Below are 24,094 nucleotides of genomic sequence, written 5' to 3'. Positions count from 1 at the left end.
CTGTTGTTTTTTTCTTCTTTTTTGAGTAGAAAACGCTGTACTTTATTATTATTATTATTAGGCTATTGTTATTATTATTATTATTATTATAGGCAAAGAAAAAGTTTAAAAAATAACATTATTAACTGGTATTTTTTCTAGGCAAACCGGTTTCGGAACGATAATAATACAGAGGAAAGCAGGAACAGAAACGTTAAAATATCGATTCTGCTCGGAGTGAACCGATTGGATTTTTTTTCTTTTCGTTTTCAAGCCCTGCTCTAAACATGAACTTGCCACGCTTTCACTTTTAACAATCTCACTCAACACTTTCATATTAATGTGGTGGAGAGACGACTGAGTTCTACAGCCAGAAAACAATTACAGCATCGCAGCTCATTGTTTTTAGGTTTAAGTGTTGCTGTCACATAGCTGCAAAGGTTATGTTTTTTCATATACACACACACCATGCCAGCAGAAACACAGGGAGCGGCCAATATTTTGATAAGATCTGAGAATGACTTTCCAGTTAATCATCATGGAAAGATGTTTTTGTATTTCTCTGTTGTCATTTGAAGAGACTATTAAAGTCTGTTTGCACCAAAAATCAAATACATATATGCTGTAAAATGTTATGCTAATTCATGTTTGATAATACATTAATTTTCACAATTCAAAATGTATATGTCGAAATTAACATTAATCAAGATACGTCGATAAGATTTTTCAAATGTTTTTTAAAGAAGTATCTTATGATTACCCAGGCTGAATATATTTAAATAAAAAAATGCAGTAAAATCAGTAATATTGTGAAATATTATTATAGTTTAAAATAACTGTTTTCCATTTGAATATATATTAAAATGTAATTTATTTGTGATTAAAGGTGGAATTTTCAGTATCATTACACCAGTCTTCAGTGTCACATCATCCTTCAGAAATCATTCTAATATGCTGATTTGCTGCTCAAGTAGCATTTATTATTATCAATGTTGAAAGCAGATGTGCTGCTTAATATGTTTTTAGAAACTGTGATACATTTTTCTGTTTTTCTTTTTATTCTTGGATGAATATAGTTCAAAAGAACAGCATTTATTTGAATAGAAATCATTTGTAACGCTGTAAGTCTTCACTCTCACTTTTGAGCAATTAATCAATGCATCCTTGTGGAAAAAAGTATTCATTTCTTTAAATAAAATTCATTTCTTTCAAATAAAAAAAGAAAGTCTTAATTAAATGAATAAAAAGAAACTCTTACTGAGCTCAAACTTTTAAACAGCAGTGTTGGTTGACAACTAATTGTAGCCACAGTAACAATATTGTGGATGCTGTAATTAAAAGAGTTACTTATGGAAAGAAATGATACATAACAGTGTGCATTAAAATGCAAAAAGAATATACGTATGACGCATTAAGAATGTCTTTCTTAAAAATAAATACTAATTCCTAAAATAATTTCTTTCCAAAAAAAAAACAATAAAATAAGTGTAACACAGGTGAGCAGAATGCCAGAATTCCATGTGCTGGCATCCTGTAATCTCGTCTAGAGGATTACAAGGAGATCTGTTTTGGTTAAGGCTGATAGAGGGTTGTGTTATGGTTCAAGTCGAGATCTTTTCATCTGTTTATCTAATTAGGAAGAGGAGAAAACATAGACCAGGGGACCAAAACTGTCCTAAAACGGACAGATACTTTAAACAAGTCACAAAGTCCCATTCTAAGAAAGTAAGATGACTCGTTTAACATCCCTCGGTCCGCCGGTGTAGGTGAAGCTCGGGACTAGATGATGAAGTTGTGCAACAGAAAGCACGGGGATGATGATGATACCTTAGGCGAATCTGACAAACAGCTCTAAACGTGTAGAGACAATGGAGTGGCGTTCTCTGGAACGACACATGACAAACTGTTTGCAAACATTACTTAATTTCCAATGAGTTAACATCTGTGCCCTGACACCATGATAAATGATAGCGCATTCCATGCATTCGTATGATTACATCTGTGTTCCATATCATGTACAGCGTATAAACACACAAGCAATCAGACACTTCAGCATGCCACGCAATGCACACAAGCCATCAATCACCCCGCTCGGCCCAACAACCCACATAACAGTTTTTTTTTAATTCGTCAAATGAAATTATATACACCGCATACTCCTGTTTGAGAAGAGGAGCTGTTCATGCATATAGCGTTTTGGCCCCCTGAGGAGACTGCAAAAGCCATTAGAGAGAAGCACTGAGCTTCCAAGAAACACAAACAGTAGCATATGTGTCCACGGCAGAGCGCTATCAGATCCACCCGGGGCTTTTATGTGCGATACTCGAGCTGCCTGCATTTCCACACTGTGGCAAAGACAACAAGTAGCGGAGAGGCTGCCGGTGGAGGCAGATGCACATCTCTACATGGCATATAGTGCAGAGATTAGGCCAAGAGGGTACCTGCCCTCAACCACCACAATACGGGTGCTGGGAATGGCTGTCATCATGAAACAATAAACTATGAGCACTTTTAGAAAGAGTAAAAGTAAAAGCCTAACCAGGGATAAGAGCTATATACTATCTGCTGCTTTATACTGCTTTTAATTTCACCCCTGACAATGTCCAACAGTGTATATGTATATAAATCAAAGGAGAATTCTTGTCCATATTTTCCCTTTTTTTTTTTGGAAAGTGTCAATTCAATCACACTTCAGTTTATGCATTTAATATTGTGTGATAGAAATGGTAGTGGTGGAAATGATATTTAAAGCATTTTTGGAATAAAACAACTAACTTCTCTGTTTTGCTAGCAAGTTTTTATTGCTTTTTAAATACATAAGATTTCCACACATTTTACATAATTTGATCATTATAGCTTGACTGGAATTAAAAATGTTCCAAATGAAATTTGTTTTCTTCACACATCACTTCTCTCTCACGTCTCATATTTCTTCTCAAGAAAGTGCACTAACTTTTGAAAAACTTTACTAGTGGCAAAATTATGCTACAGTTGTGGGACAGTCTCATTAAAAAAAATTAAAAATTCAAATTTAAAAATGTAAAACATTCATAAAATTTGGGATGTATAAGACCACTGGGTCAGCTGGCCAACCAGACTGCGCTTGTCAAAGGAGGGGGCTTTGTTGAAAACGACATGTTTGAGAGAGGCGGGGCATAGAGGACCTACAATAATGTACAGTATTTGAAAAATAATGTGTTTTTTGAACATTAAAGCATGTCAACATATTCGGTTACACCAAATACACAAAATAATGATCTTTAAAAAAGCATCATATAACCCCTTTAAAGAAATTCACAGTAAAAGACATTTCTAATGTTAGAAAAGACATAAAAATATTAAGCAGCACAACTGTGTTCAACATTGATAATAATAAATATTTCAGCAGCAAATCACTATATTTGAAGGATTACTGAAGGATATTGTAACACGGAAGACTGGAGTAATGATGCTGAAAATTCAGCTTTGATATCACAGGAATAAATTACAGTTTAAAATATATTCAAATATTCAAATTATTGGGGGGAATAAGAGACTTTCAAAAACATAAATGATTTAAAACTGTAGTGTATACATAATACATAATATGTATGCATAATACATAATGAAATGGTTTATTTTTCTTTCAGATTATCTGTTTTAAACATGTAACTATTCATATTTTAATGGTGGATTTCCACAGTTAAGAGTTAAATACAAGGTTAAAACAATAAAATCTACCAATACAAGATATTTGGAAAGCAGCAAACATATTTTATAAAGGAAAAATCTTTCCAAGGCAGTTGTTAATATCTTAGAAGTGGCCAAATTTGAAGAAACACCCAAAAATACAATGGAGTGCCAGAAGAGGTCAGATGGATTGGTGACAGATGGACTATTGTGTTTCGTGCCGAACACTTCAAAAGTTGATCTGCACTTTGAAATGTGCATGTTTGCAAAATAAATGAGAACACCAGGGTTTTCAGGAACACACACTCCCGCGATTGCTCCATGGGAAGTGCTAGAGAGCCGGATGAGAGCAAAGGAAATGGTTGGTGCGAGAGGGGAGGGTCAGGAGGTGATATGGGTTGAACTCCTTCACGCAGACGTGACCGCTGAGGCTCCAGTATGCACCTCCGCCCCTCGTTAGAACCAAGAAAATCTTTGTCTTGCATCCTAGCAACCCAGTGTATATTCCGGATGCATGTGTACGAGCTCGTACGGCCAGCTAAAGTCCCCGTTCACAGGGGGTGAGGGTTCACTGATCGCAGATAAGAGCTCGGCTCTTCCTCCCCACATCCGCCATCATACTCAGACCGAAACTGGGACTGGCAGAGAACAGATTATCTTATAATTCTGCCCATCTGATGTTCTCACCGCAGCTGAGATCCTGCCATTACCTAGGCTGGTTCCCATTCCGCGGCTGTTCCTCAAACGGCAGAGGTGATACGCGCACTTGATGTTGTAACAATGAACAACCACACTGTTTGTAAACATCTCTCCAGCCACAGGATGCAGGGAACACGGTACACGTCCAATGGGAGTAAACAGTAATTAGGCAGCAATGCTTTAACTGATATTTGATACTTAATGAAACGCAGATGCAAAGTTCCAGCAAACGTCAAAATTTGAAAAAACAATAACAAATTGCTCTCCGTTTCTCTGAGCAACCAGCGGCCTCGCACGACTCAACATGACAGACTTGTTTACTGTCTGCCGTTCCCAACCTGAGACTAATTACCCTCCACTTTCTTCATGGTCTTGTACAGGATGTCAGGAAGAGAGAAGAACACGGAGGTCAAAAAAATAATTAAAAAAAACGAATTTACTCAACCTTGTAATTTAGGGTTATTATCGCTAGCTACAACTGAAACCATTAAAAACTTATGTTAATTGAAATCAAGCTAAACTAATATATAGATATTAGATGAAATACTATAAACCAAAAATTAAAAACGTTGTACTAAAATTACAAAATGGAAATAAACACATACTAAAACTAGAGCTGAAATTAAAATATTAAACCTAAATAATAATAATAAAAAAAGAAACTAAAAATATAAAGATAAAGATAAAAGCTCATTTAAAATATTGTTTTTATAGGATGTTTCCTCCGAGGAAGCAAGGGAGGCAGTGTCTCCTCAAAATACTGGATGAGAAAATAATTTGTAGTACAAAAATAAAAAACCCCGCCAATAATACAAAATATAACATTAATCAGCTTGGCGAAATGTAAAGTAATTAATCTCCATGTTTGTGACCAAAATTTACCGAGCTTTGATGACTGATGATCCGAAAAATTCATAAATAGTTAAAAGTTAACTATTAAAAAGAATAGCTGAACATAAAATATAATATATTTTATAATATATATTATAATATATAATATAAAACAAATAAAATATATTGTTTACACTGTTTCTGCCTTGAATTATTATTTTGGAATAAATGTAAAATGTAGAAAATGTAAATGTAGAAAAATCTTCAGTCGAGGGCAGCCCTAGTAAAATATAAAATACAATAGTTTTTTCCCCCTTTTTTGATTGTCTAAGTAACGAAGAAAATGTGACTGGGACATGAAAGAAAAAATGCGGACTTTGCCTTCTTATTTAAGAGCACCACTGCACATGTACATATAACGCATATAAATAACACTAAACTAAAAAAAGTTCACACTGCTCTTTTACATACAACAAAACGGAATGGCAAAACCACCATAAATACATTAAAAAGTAGTTGAAGGACATTATATTCTAAACAGATTTGAAATGTGAGATTTGAAAGCTATGCCCAAGGCAAGGTTTTTAAGTAAATAACTGGTCTGTTGCTCGTACAATGACTGTGTAAGGTTTTTAAAAAAAGACTTGTAATATTGCATGAGTCATTTGAACTACTTTTATGAATCTTTTATGATGCCTTTTTGGAGCCTGACAGGCACTGGACACCACTTGACAGAAGAAAATAAGTCATAGAGGATCGACTTGAAGATGAGTAAATCATGGCAGACGAGTGACCTGTTCGTTTGAGGTGATTTGCTCAAACCGCTGTTCTATTTGCATTCTGCACCTCAGGGCATTTTAGAATGTCAGACCCCTAACTGTTATGAGGACACAGGGTTGTGAAGCTGCATTTGCGATCTTGGTGTATATCCAGAGCTTACTCTACACTTCTCTTCTTGTTCATTCCTTGACCCCCAAAAAAAAACACTGGGAATTTTTTATCAAAAGACTACACTATTGCCAAAAAACAACAAAACTAAATGGCATTTGCAAAGCATTTAACCTCCATAGTGTGACACTATGGTCATTTTTATCCATATGTGCATGCACTTCCCTACATTCACTGATTTAGCAGATGCTTTTAAACCAAGTAGCTAATTTATAAATGTGGAACAATACAGCAAATGGCTTACTCTTCTTGCTAGACCCAGGGCGATGTAGCACTTCTCTCCGGGATCCACAATTTCCACTTCAAAGTAGTGACTTCGTGTCGTGAGGGGTTGTCGGGCCTGAGCCAGACCAACGTCCATGATGCTCTTCCCTTTCCCGACATATTCCAGAAGCTATGGCAGAAAGCATCATAGACTTAATTAAACTTAATTTAGATACATTATAGAGCATTACACATCATTATACATGTTTTAATATTGTGTTTTTAACTGTTTGCTCATGTGGAAGGAAACAGGATCTTGTCAGGTGGATTATTTGGTCAGTTTAAGATTAACTTGGCATAAACCAGATGCATCTATAAAAATAGTCAGCTTGGCTGTGAGCAGGTTTGGGAAATTGGATATGTTGCACTGCAAACATACCTGGCTAAGCCTCAGTTTTTCAAGGAAAGGAAGATCTTGATTTATGCCAAGCCATCTTGAAACTGGCTTCAGGTTTTATGTTCAGACACACTACCGTTGAGGTTTTGTTTTTAAAGAAATTAAAACTTTAATTTCATTTGTTTGAGAGAGGCGGGGCATAGAGGACCTACAATAATGTACAGTATTTGAAAAATAATGTGTTTTTTGAACATTAAAGCATGTCAACATATTCGGTTACACCAAATACACAAAATAATGATCTTTAAAAAAGCATCATATAACCCCTTTAAAGAAATTCACAGTAAAAGACATTTCTAATGTTAGAAAAGACATAAAAATATTAAGCAGCACAACTGTGTTCAACATTGATAATAATAAATATTTCAGCAGCAAATCACTATATTTGAAGGATTACTGAAGGATATTGTAACACGGAAGACTGGAGTAATGATGCTGAAAATTCAGCTTTGATATCACAGGAATAAATTACAGTTTAAAATATATTCAAATATTCAAATTATTGGGGGGAATAAGAGACTTTCAAAAACATAAATGATTTAAAACTGTAGTGTATACATAATACATAATATGTATGCATAATACATAATGAAATGGTTTATTTTTCTTTCAGATTATCTGTTTTAAACATGTAACTATTCATATTTTAATGGTGGATTTCCACAGTTAAGAGTTAAATACAAGGTTAAAACAATAAAATCTACCAATACAAGATATTTGGAAAGCAGCAAACATATTTTATAAAGGAAAAATCTTTCCAAGGCAGTTGTTAATATCTTAGAAGTGGCCAAATTTGAAGAAACACCCAAAAATACAATGGAGTGCCAGAAGAGGTCAGATGGATTGGTGACAGATGGACTATTGTGTTTCGTGCCGAACACTTCAAAAGTTGATCTGCACTTTGAAATGTGCATGTTTGCAAAATAAATGAGAACACCAGGGTTTTCAGGAACACACACTCCCGCGATTGCTCCATGGGAAGTGCTAGAGAGCCGGATGAGAGCAAAGGAAATGGTTGGTGCGAGAGGGGAGGGTCAGGAGGTGATATGGGTTGAACTCCTTCACGCAGACGTGACCGCTGAGGCTCCAGTATGCACCTCCGCCCCTCGTTAGAACCAAGAAAATCTTTGTCTTGCATCCTAGCAACCCAGTGTATATTCCGGATGCATGTGTACGAGCTCGTACGGCCAGCTAAAGTCCCCGTTCACAGGGGGTGAGGGTTCACTGATCGCAGATAAGAGCTCGGCTCTTCCTCCCCACATCCGCCATCATACTCAGACCGAAACTGGGACTGGCAGAGAACAGATTATCTTATAATTCTGCCCATCTGATGTTCTCACCGCAGCTGAGATCCTGCCATTACCTAGGCTGGTTCCCATTCCGCGGCTGTTCCTCAAACGGCAGAGGTGATACGCGCACTTGATGTTGTAACAATGAACAACCACACTGTTTGTAAACATCTCTCCAGCCACAGGATGCAGGGAACACGGTACACGTCCAATGGGAGTAAACAGTAATTAGGCAGCAATGCTTTAACTGATATTTGATACTTAATGAAACGCAGATGCAAAGTTCCAGCAAACGTCAAAATTTGAAAAAACAATAACAAATTGCTCTCCGTTTCTCTGAGCAACCAGCGGCCTCGCACGACTCAACATGACAGACTTGTTTACTGTCTGCCGTTCCCAACCTGAGACTAATTACCCTCCACTTTCTTCATGGTCTTGTACAGGATGTCAGGAAGAGAGAAGAACACGGAGGTCAAAAAAATAATTAAAAAAAACGAATTTACTCAACCTTGTAATTTAGGGTTATTATCGCTAGCTACAACTGAAACCATTAAAAACTTATGTTAATTGAAATCAAGCTAAACTAATATATAGATATTAGATGAAATACTATAAACCAAAAATTAAAAATGTTGTACTAAAATTACAAAATGGAAATAAACACATACTAAAACTAGAGCTGAAATTAAAATATTAAACCTAAATAATAATAATAAAAAAAGAAACTAAAAATATAAAGATAAAGATAAAAGCTCATTTAAAATATTGTTTTTATAGGATGTTTCCTCCGAGGAAGCAAGGGAGGCAGTGTCTCCTCAAAATACTGGATGAGAAAATAATTTGTAGTACAAAAATAAAAAAACCCGCCAATAATACAAAATATAACATTAATCAGCTTGGCGAAATGTAAAGTAATTAATCTCCATGTTTGTGACCAAAATTTACCGAGCTTTGATGACTGATGATCCGAAAAATTCATAAATAGTTAAAAGTTAACTATTAAAAAGAATAGCTGAACATAAAATATAATATATTTTATAATATATATTATAATATATAATATAAAACAAATAAAATATATTGTTTACACTGTTTCTGCCTTGAATTATTATTTTGGAATAAATGTAAAATGTAGAAAATGTAAATGTAGAAAAATCTTCAGTCGAGGGCAGCCCTAGTAAAATATAAAATACAATATTTTTTCCCCCTTTTTTTGATTGTCTAAGTAACGAAGAAAATGTGACTGGGACATGAAAGAAAAAATGCGGACTTTGCCTTCTTATTTAAGAGCACCACTGCACATGTACATATAACGCATATAAATAACACTAAACTAAAAAAAGTTCACACTGCTCTTTTACATACAACAAAACGGAATGGCAAAACCACCATAAATACATTAATTTTTTTGATTGTCTAAGTAACGAAGAAAATGTGACTGGGACATGAAAGAAAAAATGCGGACTTTGCCTTCTTATTTAAGAGCACCACTGCACATGTACATATAACGCATATAAATAACACTAAACTAAAAAAAGTTCACACTGCTCTTTTACATACAACAAAACGGAATGGCAAAACCACCATAAATACATTAAAAAGTAGTTGAAGGACATTATATTCTAAACAGATTTGAAATGTGAGATTTGAAAGCTATGCCCAAGGCAAGGTTTTTAAGTAAATAACTGGTCTGTTGCTCGTACAATGACTGTGTAAGGTTTTTAAAAAAAGACTTGTAATATTGCATGAGTCATTTGAACTACTTTTATGAATCTTTTATGATGCCTTTTTGGAGCCTGACAGGCACTGGACACCACTTGACAGAAGAAAATAAGTCATAGAGGATCGACTTGAAGATGAGTAAATCATGGCAGACGAGTGACCTGTTCGTTTGAGGTGATTTGCTCAAACCGCTGTTCTATTTGCATTCTGCACCTCAGGGCATTTTAGAATGTCAGACCCTAACTGTTATGAGGACACAGGGTTGTGAAGCTGCATTTGCGATCTTGGTGTATATCCAGAGCTTACTCTACACTTCTCTTCTTGTTCATTCCTTGACCCCCAAAAAAAAACACTGGGAATTTTTTATCAAAAGACTACACTATTGCCAAAAAACAACAAAACTAAATGGCATTTGCAAAGCATTTAACCTCCATAGTGTGACACTATGGTCATTTTTATCCATATGTGCATGCACTTCCCTACATTCACTGATTTAGCAGATGCTTTTAAACCAAGTAGCTAATTTATAAATGTGGAACAATACAGCAAATGGCTTACTCTTCTTGCTAGACCCAGGGCGATGTAGCACTTCTCTCCGGGATCCACAATTTCCACTTCAAAGTAGTGACTTCGTGTCGTGAGGGGTTGTCGGGCCTGAGCCAGACCAACGTCCATGATGCTCTTCCCTTTCCCGACATATTCCAGAAGCTACGGCAGAAAACATCATAGACTTAATTTAGATACATTATAGACCATTACACATCATTATACATGTTTTAATATTGTGTTTTTAACTGTTTGCTCATGTGGAAGGAAACAGGATCTTGTCAGGTGGATTATTTGGTCAGTTTAAGATTAACTTGGCATAAACCAGATGCATCTATAAAAATAGTCAGCTTGGCTGTGAGCAGGTTTGGGAAATTGGATATGTTGCACTGCAAACATACCTGGCTAAGCCTCAGTTTTTCAAGGAAAGGAAGATCTTGATTTATGCCAAGCCATCTTGAAACTGGCTTCAGGTTTTATGTTCAGACACACTACCGTTGAGGTTTTGTTTTTAAAGAAATTAAAACTTTAATTTCATTTGGCAAGGACGCATTAAATTGATCAAAAGTGATAGCAAAAGACTTTATATTGTTACAAAGAATAAAGAAAAAAAAAAGGTTTCTTGAGCAGCAAACCAGCATATTAGTATGATTTCTGAAGGATCATGTGGCAATGAAGACTGGAGTAATGATATTAAAAATTCAGCTTTACTATCACAAGAATAAATTAAATTTTAAAATACATTAAAATAAAAAATATACATTTTAAATTGTATTAATATTTCACAACATAACTGTACTTTTGATCAAATACATACAGCCTTGTTGATCTTAAGCCTTACAGACCCTACACTTTTGAACAGCGGTGTGTTCATATAAAGAAAAAATTCCTTGAGTGATGGTTTTGAGCTCAAGGCACTTCGAGAAGAATATTTAGAAGAATAATCTACATGAAATGAGATCAAGTATGGGCAAACCCAAGCACACAAGAGTGATGACACATCTTCAGATTGATATTTTCCATCAGGTGTGTTAGCAAAGATGTAATAAGATTATTAGGGAAGACATAAAAGGTTGACCTGTCTTCAATAAGTTCATGGGATAGTGAGGGTGGGGCATGGGCTTTCAACTACAGACATGTGAGTGGTATCTTTCGACAGCCCCACCTACCTAGCCTTACAAATGAAAAGAAAAAAAATACCAATGGAACAATTTTGACATGGCATAAGGTCAAATGTTTCATTCAACAGATCATGCAAGTGTGAGCCATCTCCCAAGGACCGTCTCGACCTAGTGATGCCTAACGTACACTCAAACATTCAATTCATAGGACAAGTCAAAACACTTTAGATTAAATCTTGAAATTGTGCCCACCTAAATGACCTTTTTAAGCACCTATGTCTGTTCAAGTGATCAAAGGTAAAAAATGTAACTCAATGGACTGCCTTATATGCACTTTTGAACAGTCAGTTTAAAGACCAAAACTGAATTGCATATTTGGTTATCATATGCATATTTGAAAAGCATTTTTGGGCATTAAAAAAGTGGCAAAAAAGAACAAAATGGGCAAAAACAATGGCTAAAACCACTTCAATTTGAAACCTAGTGAGCTGCCTTACCTAGACATCATTAACCTTCAGATTAAAAGTTAAACAACATTTTTGGCCATCATGTGCACTTTCAGGTGCTTAATTTAAACGTTAACACCTCGGATCCCAACCTAGACTGCATTTTTTGGCATGTGTCAACGGTCAAAAAGGACAAAACTTCTGTACTTTAATTGAGAACCTAGTGCCTAACAGCATTTCTGGGTATCATAAGCACTTTCAAATGTTCGATTTAAAACATTAACTTCAGATTAAAAAATGTTTGGCCTTCATATGACCTTTCAATTATCAAGTAAAATTTTTACCTTCAAGTAAAAATTTAGTAAGCTGCCTACCCAGACAACACTTTTGGGCATCACATGAAACCGCCTTTCTCTCACGTTCTGTTTCTGGCCCAGCACAGCTTCTAAACTCACAACACAGCATGGTGATTACTTTCAGATTTCAACTGGTTGTCATTAATTACTTAGAAATTTCCGTTTGCAACATCAGAATCAGCACTTTATTGGGGCAGTGGAAAGATTTCGCCAATGCCATCTACAACAACCTTTGGTATCCTTGTTTACGCCGCTAGACAACTGCAGGTCAGACGGAGACTCTGACAGGGGGCCTCGTACAACCACATGCTGGTAACGACCAGACATTTAGAAAAACACGAAAACGTGCGTGCAAAAGTCAAACGGAGCCTTTAAATGGCCATGAACAGATTGCTGTTAGTTGTCCAAGAATATCCCCCGCTGACATCAAAACCACTGATCAACTACAGAAAATAAGATGCAAAATCCTGCAAACAATCAGCCGCTGCTTTGATCAAAGCAGACTTGATCGATCCAAATAAACTAATTGGTGTTCAATATGGAAGAATGCATGTTTTTGGAATGGAAGGCATTCTCTTCTCATCTCCTGATGCTCACTGGTGGATGCACCCACCAAGGAACTGATATCCCGACTCTTCTTTTCAACATCAACCTCTTCAAGTTTTTGTGCCAGGACAGTTGCATGCTCATTTGAGGATGGAGGCAAAATTGCACCTAGTCACACCTTCCTGCCTCCTTGATGCTGAGTAATGGGGAGGTTGTCTACATTTATACCACTCCTAACGGCTCTCAACAGCTCCCAGCATGCTCGGATAACAGTGATGACAGATCCAACATGCTCTCGAACGTCACCATCCAAAGACCTACGTGGGGGCGGCAACTTGTTTTGTTGACCCGCTGCCCCGGCAACAGGTGCAACATTGGACGAGAGTCCCACAACTTCCTGTCACAGTGCGGAGAATGTGGAAAAGGCGGAGGACCCAAAGAGGGAGACGCCCACAAGTGGAGTCGCTGAGATGTTTGTCTCGCTCGTCTCTTGTCTTTAAAATAGGGTCTATGTTTTGACAGCCTCAGACGAAATCTCTGAAGATGTTGTTATAAGTCGTTTGTCGGCTAGCGGTTACTCGAAATCTGTCTAAATGCAATTTATCCTTAATTCACCTTGTTCTTTAGAGTGTTAAGTACTTGGCATTCAGCTGCTCATTTAATTGACAAAACAATATATTTAAAGCCTCAACATGCAGACTCTGTTTTGTGTAGCGCTATGAATTCCTGTCACTGTCCAAGATGGTCCTAAATAAGCAAAACAAAATGATTTCAAATGATCTATGATAGAAAAGTACTTTTGTATGTTTACATCATGGTATCCCAGTACAATTTCTAAATTTGTTTTTTACGAATAATGGATCATGAGATAATAAAATGTTCCTTTTTAATTTTCTAGTTCATTGCACTATAATAACACATTGTGTAATGGTGCGATCACATTTATCACTGTCGCTATTGCTACATTTCAAGGGACAAATTCAGTCATTTCAGGAATCCATGTGATCAGAAATTTGGTTTCCACAGATTTCCTCATGAAGATTTCCACATGAAGACTTTGCAATGGGTTTAACTGAGTTGGTCATTGACCAACAGAGAGCAGCTTGGTTTGAAAGTGACTTCTATGTGCTTCATACATTGCTACACTCTTGACAATGGATCTAAGAAGCCAAAACTATATAAATCTATTAAAAATTAGCCTTCTGCAACATTGCAACATTTCACTGAACACATCAGCACATAATTGCCTCTACCGAAGCACTACTTTCTACTTTTAGATTATCACTTCCATGACCTGCTCACTGGTGCCCAGTAGGTGAAGTAATAAAAATGGTGCTTTTCCTGCACACAAAAAGGTACCGCTTGAGGTCGTTCACATAAGACATGTTCATTCATCTCTGTGCATTGTTTTTAATTTAAAAGAAGTTCTGCTCGTCACGTCCACTCTGCTGCATATAGCTGGAAAAACATGTCAGTCTGCACATTTTAATTGTTTTTCTGCGAAATGCTCACTTGACGGACATCTTTGACCGTTATGGCGTGCCTCGCTAACACGTTTTTAAGACGTTGAGACAAGTTAAAAAGATTAAGATAATTGTGCTGCTCCTGGCTGTGGAAACCAGCATGACTTTCCGAAGGAGCCCAGCATTAGGAAAAAGAAGCTTAAATGGATACCCAAAAATGAACATTTCGTCATCGTTTACTCATGTGGAAGGGCCTCCAAACCTGTGACACTTACTTTCTTCTGTGGAACACAAAAGAAAATAGTTTGAAAAATGTCTAAGTAATTTTTTGCCCCTACAAGTAAAGTAAATAGAATTCAACGTTGTTTGGACCCAAACATTCTTCAAAATATATTTTTTTACCACATATGAAAGTAAGCCATACAGGTTTGGAACGGCGTGAGGGTGAACAAATAATGACAGAATTTGGGTAAACTATCACCTTTAAGATTATTTAACAAAACGCCCGACTACATTAATGTGGGACTATAAATTAGCTTGACATTGCATCTTAGATTATTTGTGAATCAGTTAAATACGGTGAAGGCATTGCCACGAAGCTGTTAATCAAAGATGGAGTGGTTAAAAACTATAACTATACCCCACAGCCGAGCCATAAGTAATGTAATGTATCTGTTGATGGCTATTTAATATTTACGACTTAGGGTGCGGCATAACCTACCTGGGCTGGATCGAACAGCTGGATACAGATTTATAAAACCCTTCAAGGTTATTCTGGATTATTTTCTCAGTTGTCAGCATTCATACTGCTTTCCTAAGCAAAGATATTAGCCAATCATAACAGTGGGTGTTTGAGAAGCTACATGTTTAATTCAAAGTAGATAGAGAGAGGGTGAACCATGAATTAATAACGAAATTAACATTTTCGAGGCAAAAAACAACATTACTACTATGTTAAACTTAAAAAGATGGAGTGGTTAAAAACTATAACTATACCCCACAGCCGAGCCATAAGTAATGTAATGTATCTGTTGATGGCTATTTAATATTTACGACTTAGGGTGCGGCATAACCTACCTGGGCTGGATCGAACAGCTGGATACAGATTTATAAAACCCTTCAAGGTTATTCTGGATTATTTTCTCAGTTGTCAGCATTCATACTGCTTTCCTAAGCAAAGATATTAGCCAATCATAACAGTGGGTGTTTGAGAAGCTACATGTTTAATTCAAAGTAGATAGAGAGAGGGTGAACCATGAATTAATAATGAAATTAACATTTTCAAGGCAAAAAACAACATTACTACTATGTTAAACTTTAAAAAAAAAATGATTTAGCAAAGATATTAGCCAATCATAACAGTGGGTGTTTGAGAAGCTACATGTTTAATTCAAAGTAGATAGAGAGAGGGTGAACCATGAATTAATAACGAAATTAACATTTTCGAGGGAAAAAACAACATTACTACTATGTTAAACTTAAAAAAAAAAAAATGATTTAACATGAGCAATATATTTTTACAGCATGTATTAATAGTTCACCCAAAAATAAATATTCTGTCATTAATTACTCACCCTCATGTCATTCCAAACCCGTAAGACCTTTTTTCATCTTCGGAACACAAAGATATTTTCGATGAAATCCGAGAGCTTTCTGACCCTGCATAGACAGCAATGGAACTACCATGCTCAAGGCCCAGAAAGCTAGTAAGGACATCGTTAAAATAGCCCATGTGACATCAGTGGTTCAACCTTATTTTTATGAAGCTACGAGATTACTTTTTGTGCACAAAGAAAACAAAAATAATGACTTTATTCAGCAATTTCTTTTCTTCCGTGTCAAACTTCGATGTGCATTCATGACAGTCATGGTATGCATCGTGCTACTCTTGTGAATGGCAGTGGAGAAAGAGAAGATTTGTTGAGTAAAGTTATTTTTGTTTTCTTTGCGCACAAAAAATATTCTCGTAGCTTCATAAAATTACGGATAAACCACTGATGTCACATGGACCATTTTAACGATGTCCTTACTACCTTTCTTGGCCTTGAACGTGGTAGTTCCGTTGCTGTCTATGCAGGGTCAGAAAGCTCACAGATTTCATCAAAAAATATCTTAATTTGCATTCTGAAGATGAACGAAGTCTTACGGGTTTGGAACGACATGAGGGTGAGTAATTAATGACAATTTTTATTTTTGGGTGAACTATTCATTTAATTAACATGAGCAAAATATTATAAAAAATTGCATGTATTAACTACGAATGTCAACGAATGAGTCCTTGTTGCAAAACAATATAAAGAGGTCATGACATACTTTTTCTAATCAAAACAAAGTGATGTACAAATATCTGCAAATATCTAATGATAATATTTCTATGAAGTGTGATAGAGTTGTGTCACTCTAGTGTAGGTATTTGGCTTATAATCAAAACCGAGACTATGTATTTCTTCAAAATAAAACTACTAGTGTTTAGCTGGAAAAGAAATCTCAACGCTGGCCTGATCTGTGGAGTCTTTCACCACCTTTCAATAGATCCAACTATCATAACCTACCTGGGCTGGATCGAACAGCTGGATACAGATTTATAAAACCCTTCAAGGTTATTCTGGATTATTTTCTCAGTTGTCAGCATTCATACTGCTTTCCTAAGCAAAGATATTAGCCAATCATAACAGTGGGTGTTTGAGAAGCTACATGTTTAATTCAAAGTAGATAGAGAGAGGGTGAACCATGAATTAATAACGAAATTAACATTTTCGAGGCAAAAAACAACATTACTACTATGTTAAACTTAAAAAAAAAAAAATGATTTAACATGAGCAATATATTTTTACAGCATGTATTAATAGTTCACCCAAAAATAAATATTCTGTCATTAATTACTCACCCTCATGTCATTCCAAACCCGTAAGACCTTTTTTCATCTTCGGAACACAAAGATATTTTCGATGAAATCCGAGAGCTTTCTGACCCTGCATAGACAGCAATGGAACTACCATGCTCAAGGCCCAGAAAGCTAGTAAGGACATCGTTAAAATAGCCCATGTGACATCAGTGGTTCAACCTTATTTTTATGAAGCTACGAGATTACTTTTTGTGCACAAAGAAAACAAAAATAATGACTTTATTCAGCAATTTCTTTTCTTCCGTGTCAAACTTCGATGTGCATTCATGACAGTCATGGTATGCATCGTGCTACTCTTGTGAATGGCAGTGGAGAAAGAGAAGATTTGTTGAGTAAAGTTATTTTTGTTTTCTTTGCGCACAAAAAATATTCTCGTAGCTTCATAAAATTACGGATAAACCACTGATGTCACATGGACCATTTTAACGATGTCCTTACTACCTTTCTTGGCCTTGAACGTGGTAGTTCCGTTGCTGTCTATGCAGGGTCAGAAAGCTCACAGATTTCATCAAAAAATATCTTAATTTGCATTCTGAAGATGAACGAAGTCTTACGGGTTTGGAACGACATGAGGGTGAGTAATTAATGACAGAATTTTTATTTTTGGGTGAACTATTCATTTAATTAACATGAGCAAAATATTATAAAAAATTGCATGTATTAACTACGAATGTCAACGAATGAGTCCTTGTTGCAAAACAATATAAAGAGGTCATGACATACTTTTTCTAATCAAAACAAAGTGATGTACAAATATCTGCAAATATCTAATGATAATATTTCTATGAAGTGTGATAGAGTTGTGTCACTCTAGTGTAGGTATTTGGCTTATAATCAAAACCGAGACTATGTATTTCTTCAAAATAAAACTACTAGTGTTTAGCTGGAAAAGAAATCTCAACGCTGGCCTGATCTGTGGAGTCTTTCACCACCTTTCAATAGATCCAACTATCACTACCAGTTATTGCTGCAGGAATGACGTTACCCAAACATAATCACTCACTCCTGCCAAAGGACTGCTGCAACTGATGCTGTCGGACATAGCGTGATAAAAGACATTTGCATATTTAGAGGGCTCTGCAAAAAAGCAGCTGTCATGTTGAAGAACATCAACCACAACATTTTTTCGGTTTCCTTTTGATTAGTTCATGATGAAATGACCGAGGAGCTAAAAATAATACGCCACATACTTGACCTTTCTGTCAATACCCAAAAACAATGGCTCAATGAAGAAAAAAAATTTCAAAAATGTAAAAAATTCTCCAGAGCATGTTATTCACAGTTAACCAGATGGTGAGAAACATTCCGACAAACACTAAACACACTTTTTATTAGCTACACTAAAGGTGATGTACGTTGGATTTACACCGCGTGGTTGAACTAGGTATTGCATTCCAAATTCAAAATATTGGAGAGGGGGTTTTTTCACCTGGCCCCTCCTCCTCAGACTTGACGCACGCACAGGTTGCCAGATTGACGACACCAACAGGAACGAGTGCATTTGACGATGAATGAAATGAAATACACTGTTTTCTCCGCCAACTGGCAACCCAGGGTGCCGAAATACAATTGGGTAAACTGGCAGTGGGCAGGTTTCACAAACCCAAACAGAGACCGACATTCCGGCCCAGAACGCACATTTTCAAAGGACAATAACTGACTGTAGCATTGTTTTTCAGATAAACAAGTATGTTAACTTAGCATGTTTCTTAAATATCTGCAAACATATGGTATTTTTATGCTTTAGTAGAGTCAAAAACTTACATACAGCACCTTTAACTACATTAGTTAACATGCATTAACTAATATTAACGAAGGAGACTCTGTTGTAAAGTAAACCTAAGTGTTGTTTCCTTTTGATTAGTTCATGATGAAATGACCGAGGAGCTAAAAATAATACGCCACATACTTGACCTTTCTGTCAATACCCAAAAACAATGGCTCAATGAAGGAAAAAAAATTCAAAAATGTAAAAAATTCTCCAGAGCATGTTATTCACAGTTAACCAGATGGTGAGAAACATTCCGACAAACACTAAACACACTTTTTATTAGCTACACTAAAGGTGATGTACGTTGGATTTACACCGCGTGGTTGAACTAGGTATTGCATTCCAAATTGAAAATATTGGAGAGGGGGTTTTTTTCACCTGGCCCCTCCTCCTCAGACTTGAGGCACGCGCAGGTTGCCAGATTGACGACACCAACAGGAACGAGTGTATTTGACGATGAATGAAATGAAATACACTGTTTTCTCCGCCAACTGGCAACCCAGGGTGCCGAAATACAATTGGGTAAACTGGCAGTGGGCAGGTTTCACAAACCAAAACAGAGACCGACATTCCGGCCCAGAACGCACATTTTCAAAGGACAATAACTGCATGTAGCATTGTTTTTCAGATAAACAAGTATGTTAACTTAGCATGTTTCTTAAATATCTGCAAACATATTATGGTATTTTTATGCTTTAGTAGAGTCAAAAACTTACATACAGCACCTTTAACTACATTAGTTAACATGCATTAACTAATATTAACGAAGGAGACTCTGTTGTAAAGTAAACCTAAGTGTTGTTTTTTTAATTTTGAACATTAGTAATCTCAAATATTTCCTTTCCTGAAAATCTGCTTCAATGAAAATCCGACAACCCTGTTCCTGACCAGGTCGGGAATTTGTTTTTGCAACTTTTATGTGATTTCACAACAGAATGGTGCTGAGAACTTTGGGCTAACCTGAGGTTAAATGCCTTGCTTAAAAAAAACAGTGATAATGGATCTCTTGGGTATCAAACCAGCAGGCCTCCGGTTACTAGCTCCGAATGCTAAACGTTCCTGAAGCTGAAGACCATAATTGACAAAAACAGTAAGCTAACAGCTTAACTTCTACCAGCTATGATTAAAGAACAACCTGAACCAATCAAGGGTCTCTGAAGAGACTTTGTTTGAACTTTAAGCTAACAGAGGTGACATATGCATTACCAAGTCAGTTCACTCCATCTTGGTAAGTCCTCCAAGCAGCCTTTTTCTAAGTTGACATATAGCTCTTACCTACTTTAAAATCTCCAAAATATTTATGCTTCAATAACATAAAATCAAGTGCGCAATAAAGTGATAACAAATGGTACCATAAATTGTGCTTCTTTAGCTCAAATCTAATGCTATACTGAGCGTCAGGCCTTCTCCTTTTTGCCCTACATGTCATTTGACTGCCATATCTTGATTTTACCAAAAAGGAAGCAAACGCAAAGGAAGTTACAAGTTAAAGCAGGTTAACAGCCTCTCCCTGCCATAGATAAGTCATAATTTCCTTTTTCTCACACTCTCAAGTTCCGTTTGAGGGGTGAAGCGATGTTCCAGTGCCCTCACATACAGAGTTTTAAATGAAACCGTTCTGTTGTGGGAAAAAGATGAACTCAGGCTAACCAAAAAGTCCAGTGATATGGACACTAAAGGTTCATCAGATGAACTAGTGCTCTAAACTGAATGGAAATACAGAAAATCATCCAACTGCGCTGTAGGGATGTTACGCAAAAAATAAAAGAAGAGCAGAGCAGGAACAGATGTCCCTGGTAGCTTATTCAAGATGAAACTATGAAGACCGTCTAACAGTGGTTAGTGTTACAGTAATACAGTTAAACAGGTCATAATGATAATGAATAACAAATTCCCGTCCAGGCTTAATTGTACGAGTGTGGCTCTAAAAGCCTACCCAGAATTATCCAGGCCAAAGTCACATCTACAATGCCATAAGGCTTGAGGACTGTCATTCGTTTTCTTGTGTACAACATTAGAACCATTAGAACTATCATTTCTGTTGGATACTCACCCGCCTTTGCTTCAGTCAATCCGCCACATCCATTCCTGTCAATAAACCTGCTATTTCATTCTCTAACCTGTTGTCTCCGGCTATCTGTGACAGAAGACCGGACCAATACAGTCACCTCCATGGATCCCCGACCTCCCACTCCCGCGGATGTCCTCGAGGAGCTGGTGAATGCACTCCGTACCACTCTCATGCCAGCACCAGCTCCTCAAACTGCCTCTGTTAGTCCCATGGTCATGCCTCCTTCCTATGCAGGTGATGCAGCTGAGTGTGGTGGCTTTCTCCTTCAGGTTGCGCTGTTTATCAAAATGCAGCCGCAGAAATTCACAACGGAGCGCACCAAGGTAGCCTTTCTGATTTCACTCCTTTCTGGCAGAGCATTAATGTAGGCGAAGGCAATATGGAATGCCAATAGCCTCATAATTCATTCTTATGAAGCATTTACTAACCATTTCAAGGAAGTGTTTGGCTATGCTACAGGAGAGCTTTCAGTGTCAGACCAACTACTGCGGCTGCGCCAGGGCGCCCCTCCCATCCACGATTACACACTGCAATTTCGAACGCTGGTGACGTCCAGCGGATCGAACGCTCAGCAACATTGCCAGGCCTGACGAAACCACAAACGCTCTGAGCTGAAGTGTTTAAAAAAAAAAAAAAAGTTTTTTCACAGACAATGGGCCAAAGAGTTTATGACAATAAATCTTCACTCTAAAGCCAGATGTTATCTCAATTCTTATTTATATAATATATATAATAATATTATATAAATTCTCAGACGTTATCACTCCCAACCAGCTCATAAGCGTGTGTGTGAGTCAGGGTGAATGCACGCATGAGTACGAAGCAGTATGTAAAGCTGTGGAAGTGAGTTTATGCATGCCAGCGTTGGTGTGGATGTGGATGGGTGCAAGCGGTAGTCCAGGTTGCTGTCTGGCGGCCGCAGAGCCGTAGGGAGATTAGTCGGTGGGCAGAGGCTCTGCTGTAGTAACAGCTAAACTGATCTCTGCCGTGCGTTCACATAGAACCGCACGTACACAGCGGAGCCAGCCAAATGCCTTCTCATAACACAAACACACACACACACACACAAAGACAGGGGTGACCTATGTGTGACAATTCATTGCTCAATTTTGCTCATGCTGTAGATGTTGGCAACATCTATCAGGGTTAGCCTAAAGATTTATGGATCTGAGTAAACCATGCTAATCCACCATTTTCCATATCATTTGATTGCAAATTTCGCTGGCTGAGGTTGTGACTGCACTTAAGTTATGTTATTTTCATGCATTCATTTTAACCAGAAATGGCGGCAGACATCGTACTGTTTAAAGTTGCCAAATCCAGTAAGACTAATGCTAAATTTAAAACAGAATTTCCAGAATAACCCAGAAAGACCACTTAAATGAGATGGGAATGGGCTAATTAGTGGCTTTACAACGAGCTAACTGGAAAAAGAAGTGAAGGAGTCAGCAAATCTTCAGTTTCCCAGAGTTCATCTGTGAAAGTAATAATCTTATCCGGACAGCAGTGATCTACATGATAGCCCGGGTTGTACAAAGACAAAAAAATAAAAATACATAAATAAAACTAAATGTACATATATATAATTCCCCGCACCTGTCACTTGCAATCAAGTCACCATTCAAAAGCACACTCCTTCCAGTCACTCACTGTCCGGGCTACCGTTCACTTCCCTGAACTTTACCAGACTCATTATATACTACTTACCTGTCTCTACTCACCCTTAGATTCCCAAGGTTCCTCCTACGCTGATCTCCCTCGCTCCTGGATCCCGTACCCTCTGCATACCTGCAAAGAAACCCATATTCAGTACTCGGCTAAGAACCATTAGAACTATAATTTCTGTTGGATACTCACCCGCCTTTGCTTCAGTCAATCCGCCACATCCATTCCTGTCAATAAACCTGCTATTTCATTCTCTAACCTGTTGTCTCCGGCTATCTGTGACAGAAGACCGGACCAATACAGTCACCTCCATGGATCCCCGACCTCCCACTCCCGCGGATGTCCTCGAGGAGCTGGTGAATGCACTCCGTACCACTCTCATGCCAGCACCAGCTCCTCAAACTGCCTCTGTTAGTCCCATGGTCATGCCTCCTTCCTATGCAGCTGATGCAGCTGAGTGTGGTGGCTTTCTCCTTCAGGTTGCGCTGTTTATCAAAATGCAGCCGCAGAAATTCCCAACCGAGCGCACCAAGGTAGCCTTTCTGATTTCACTCCTTTCTGGCAGAGCATTAATGTAGGCGAAGGCAATATGGAATGCCAACAGCCTCATAATTCATTCTTATGAAGCGTTTACTAACCATTTCAAGGAAGTGTTTGGCTATGCTACAGGAGAGCTTTCAGTGTCAGACCAACTACTGCGGCTGCGCCAGGGCGCCCCTCCCATCCACGATTACACACTGCAATTTCGAACGCTGGTGACGTCCAGCGGATCGAACGAGGCAGCGCTGCTCAGCGCTTATCGACAGGGATTGGATCCCCGAATCCGCACTCAGATGGCGATTTATGATGACAATTTTGGATTGGAAAACTTAATGTCAAAAGCCAATCGTATCACCCAGCATATCACCAATCATATCAGCCTGCCACACTCCAGCAGCACCCACAGCCAGTTCCCCAGTACCAGAGCCCATGCAGGTGGACTCTACAAGGCTCTCTCCCTCTGAACACGCTCTCCGCCTCGCGGCAGGACTCTGCCTCTACTGCGCGGCCACGGACCATTACATCGGAACCTGCCCTGTCCGACCCCCACGTCCAGAGGTGAGTACCCTTCAATTTGAACCTGAAATCTCCAAACTTTCCATACTATCAGTGCAACTCCTCACTCCAGATCATTCCATTACAATCCCTGCCCTCGTCGACTCGGGCTCCTCAGGCAACTTCATCTCGCAGAACCTACTAAAACGTCTTCACTTGCCCTGCACACGCCAAGCCCGGGAGCTCAGAGTCGAAACCATCCAGGGAAAACTGCTAGGGAGTGGGCGGGTTAAATTCAGAGCTCCTCCGCTGAGGCTCAAGATCGGCAACCTGCATGAGGAAGAGATCACCTTTCTGGTACTGGAGGAACC

General features: G+C 37.8%; 1 protein-coding gene across 1 annotated transcript in view; it reads right to left on the bottom strand.

Moving 5' to 3' along the window:
* Positions 1–24,094, bottom strand: part of spryd3 (SPRY domain containing 3) — an 82,963-nt gene that overhangs the window by 11,603 nt on the left and 47,266 nt on the right. Inside the window, exon 8 of the mRNA XM_016283954.1 lies at positions 10,357–10,506. Within this exon, the coding sequence (XP_016139440.1) occupies positions 10,357–10,506 (150 nt within the window). The remainder of the gene's footprint in view (positions 1–10,356; positions 10,507–24,094) is intronic.

This window comes from Sinocyclocheilus grahami, unplaced genomic scaffold (genome assembly GCF_001515645.1).
Source record: "Sinocyclocheilus grahami isolate Dianchi unplaced genomic scaffold, SAMN03320097.WGS_v1.1 scaffold178.1, whole genome shotgun sequence".
NCBI lineage: Eukaryota > Metazoa > Chordata > Actinopteri > Cypriniformes > Cyprinidae > Sinocyclocheilus > Sinocyclocheilus grahami.
The sequence above is the reverse complement of the archived record's forward strand: the minus strand, read 5'-3'. Positions and strand labels throughout refer to the sequence as shown.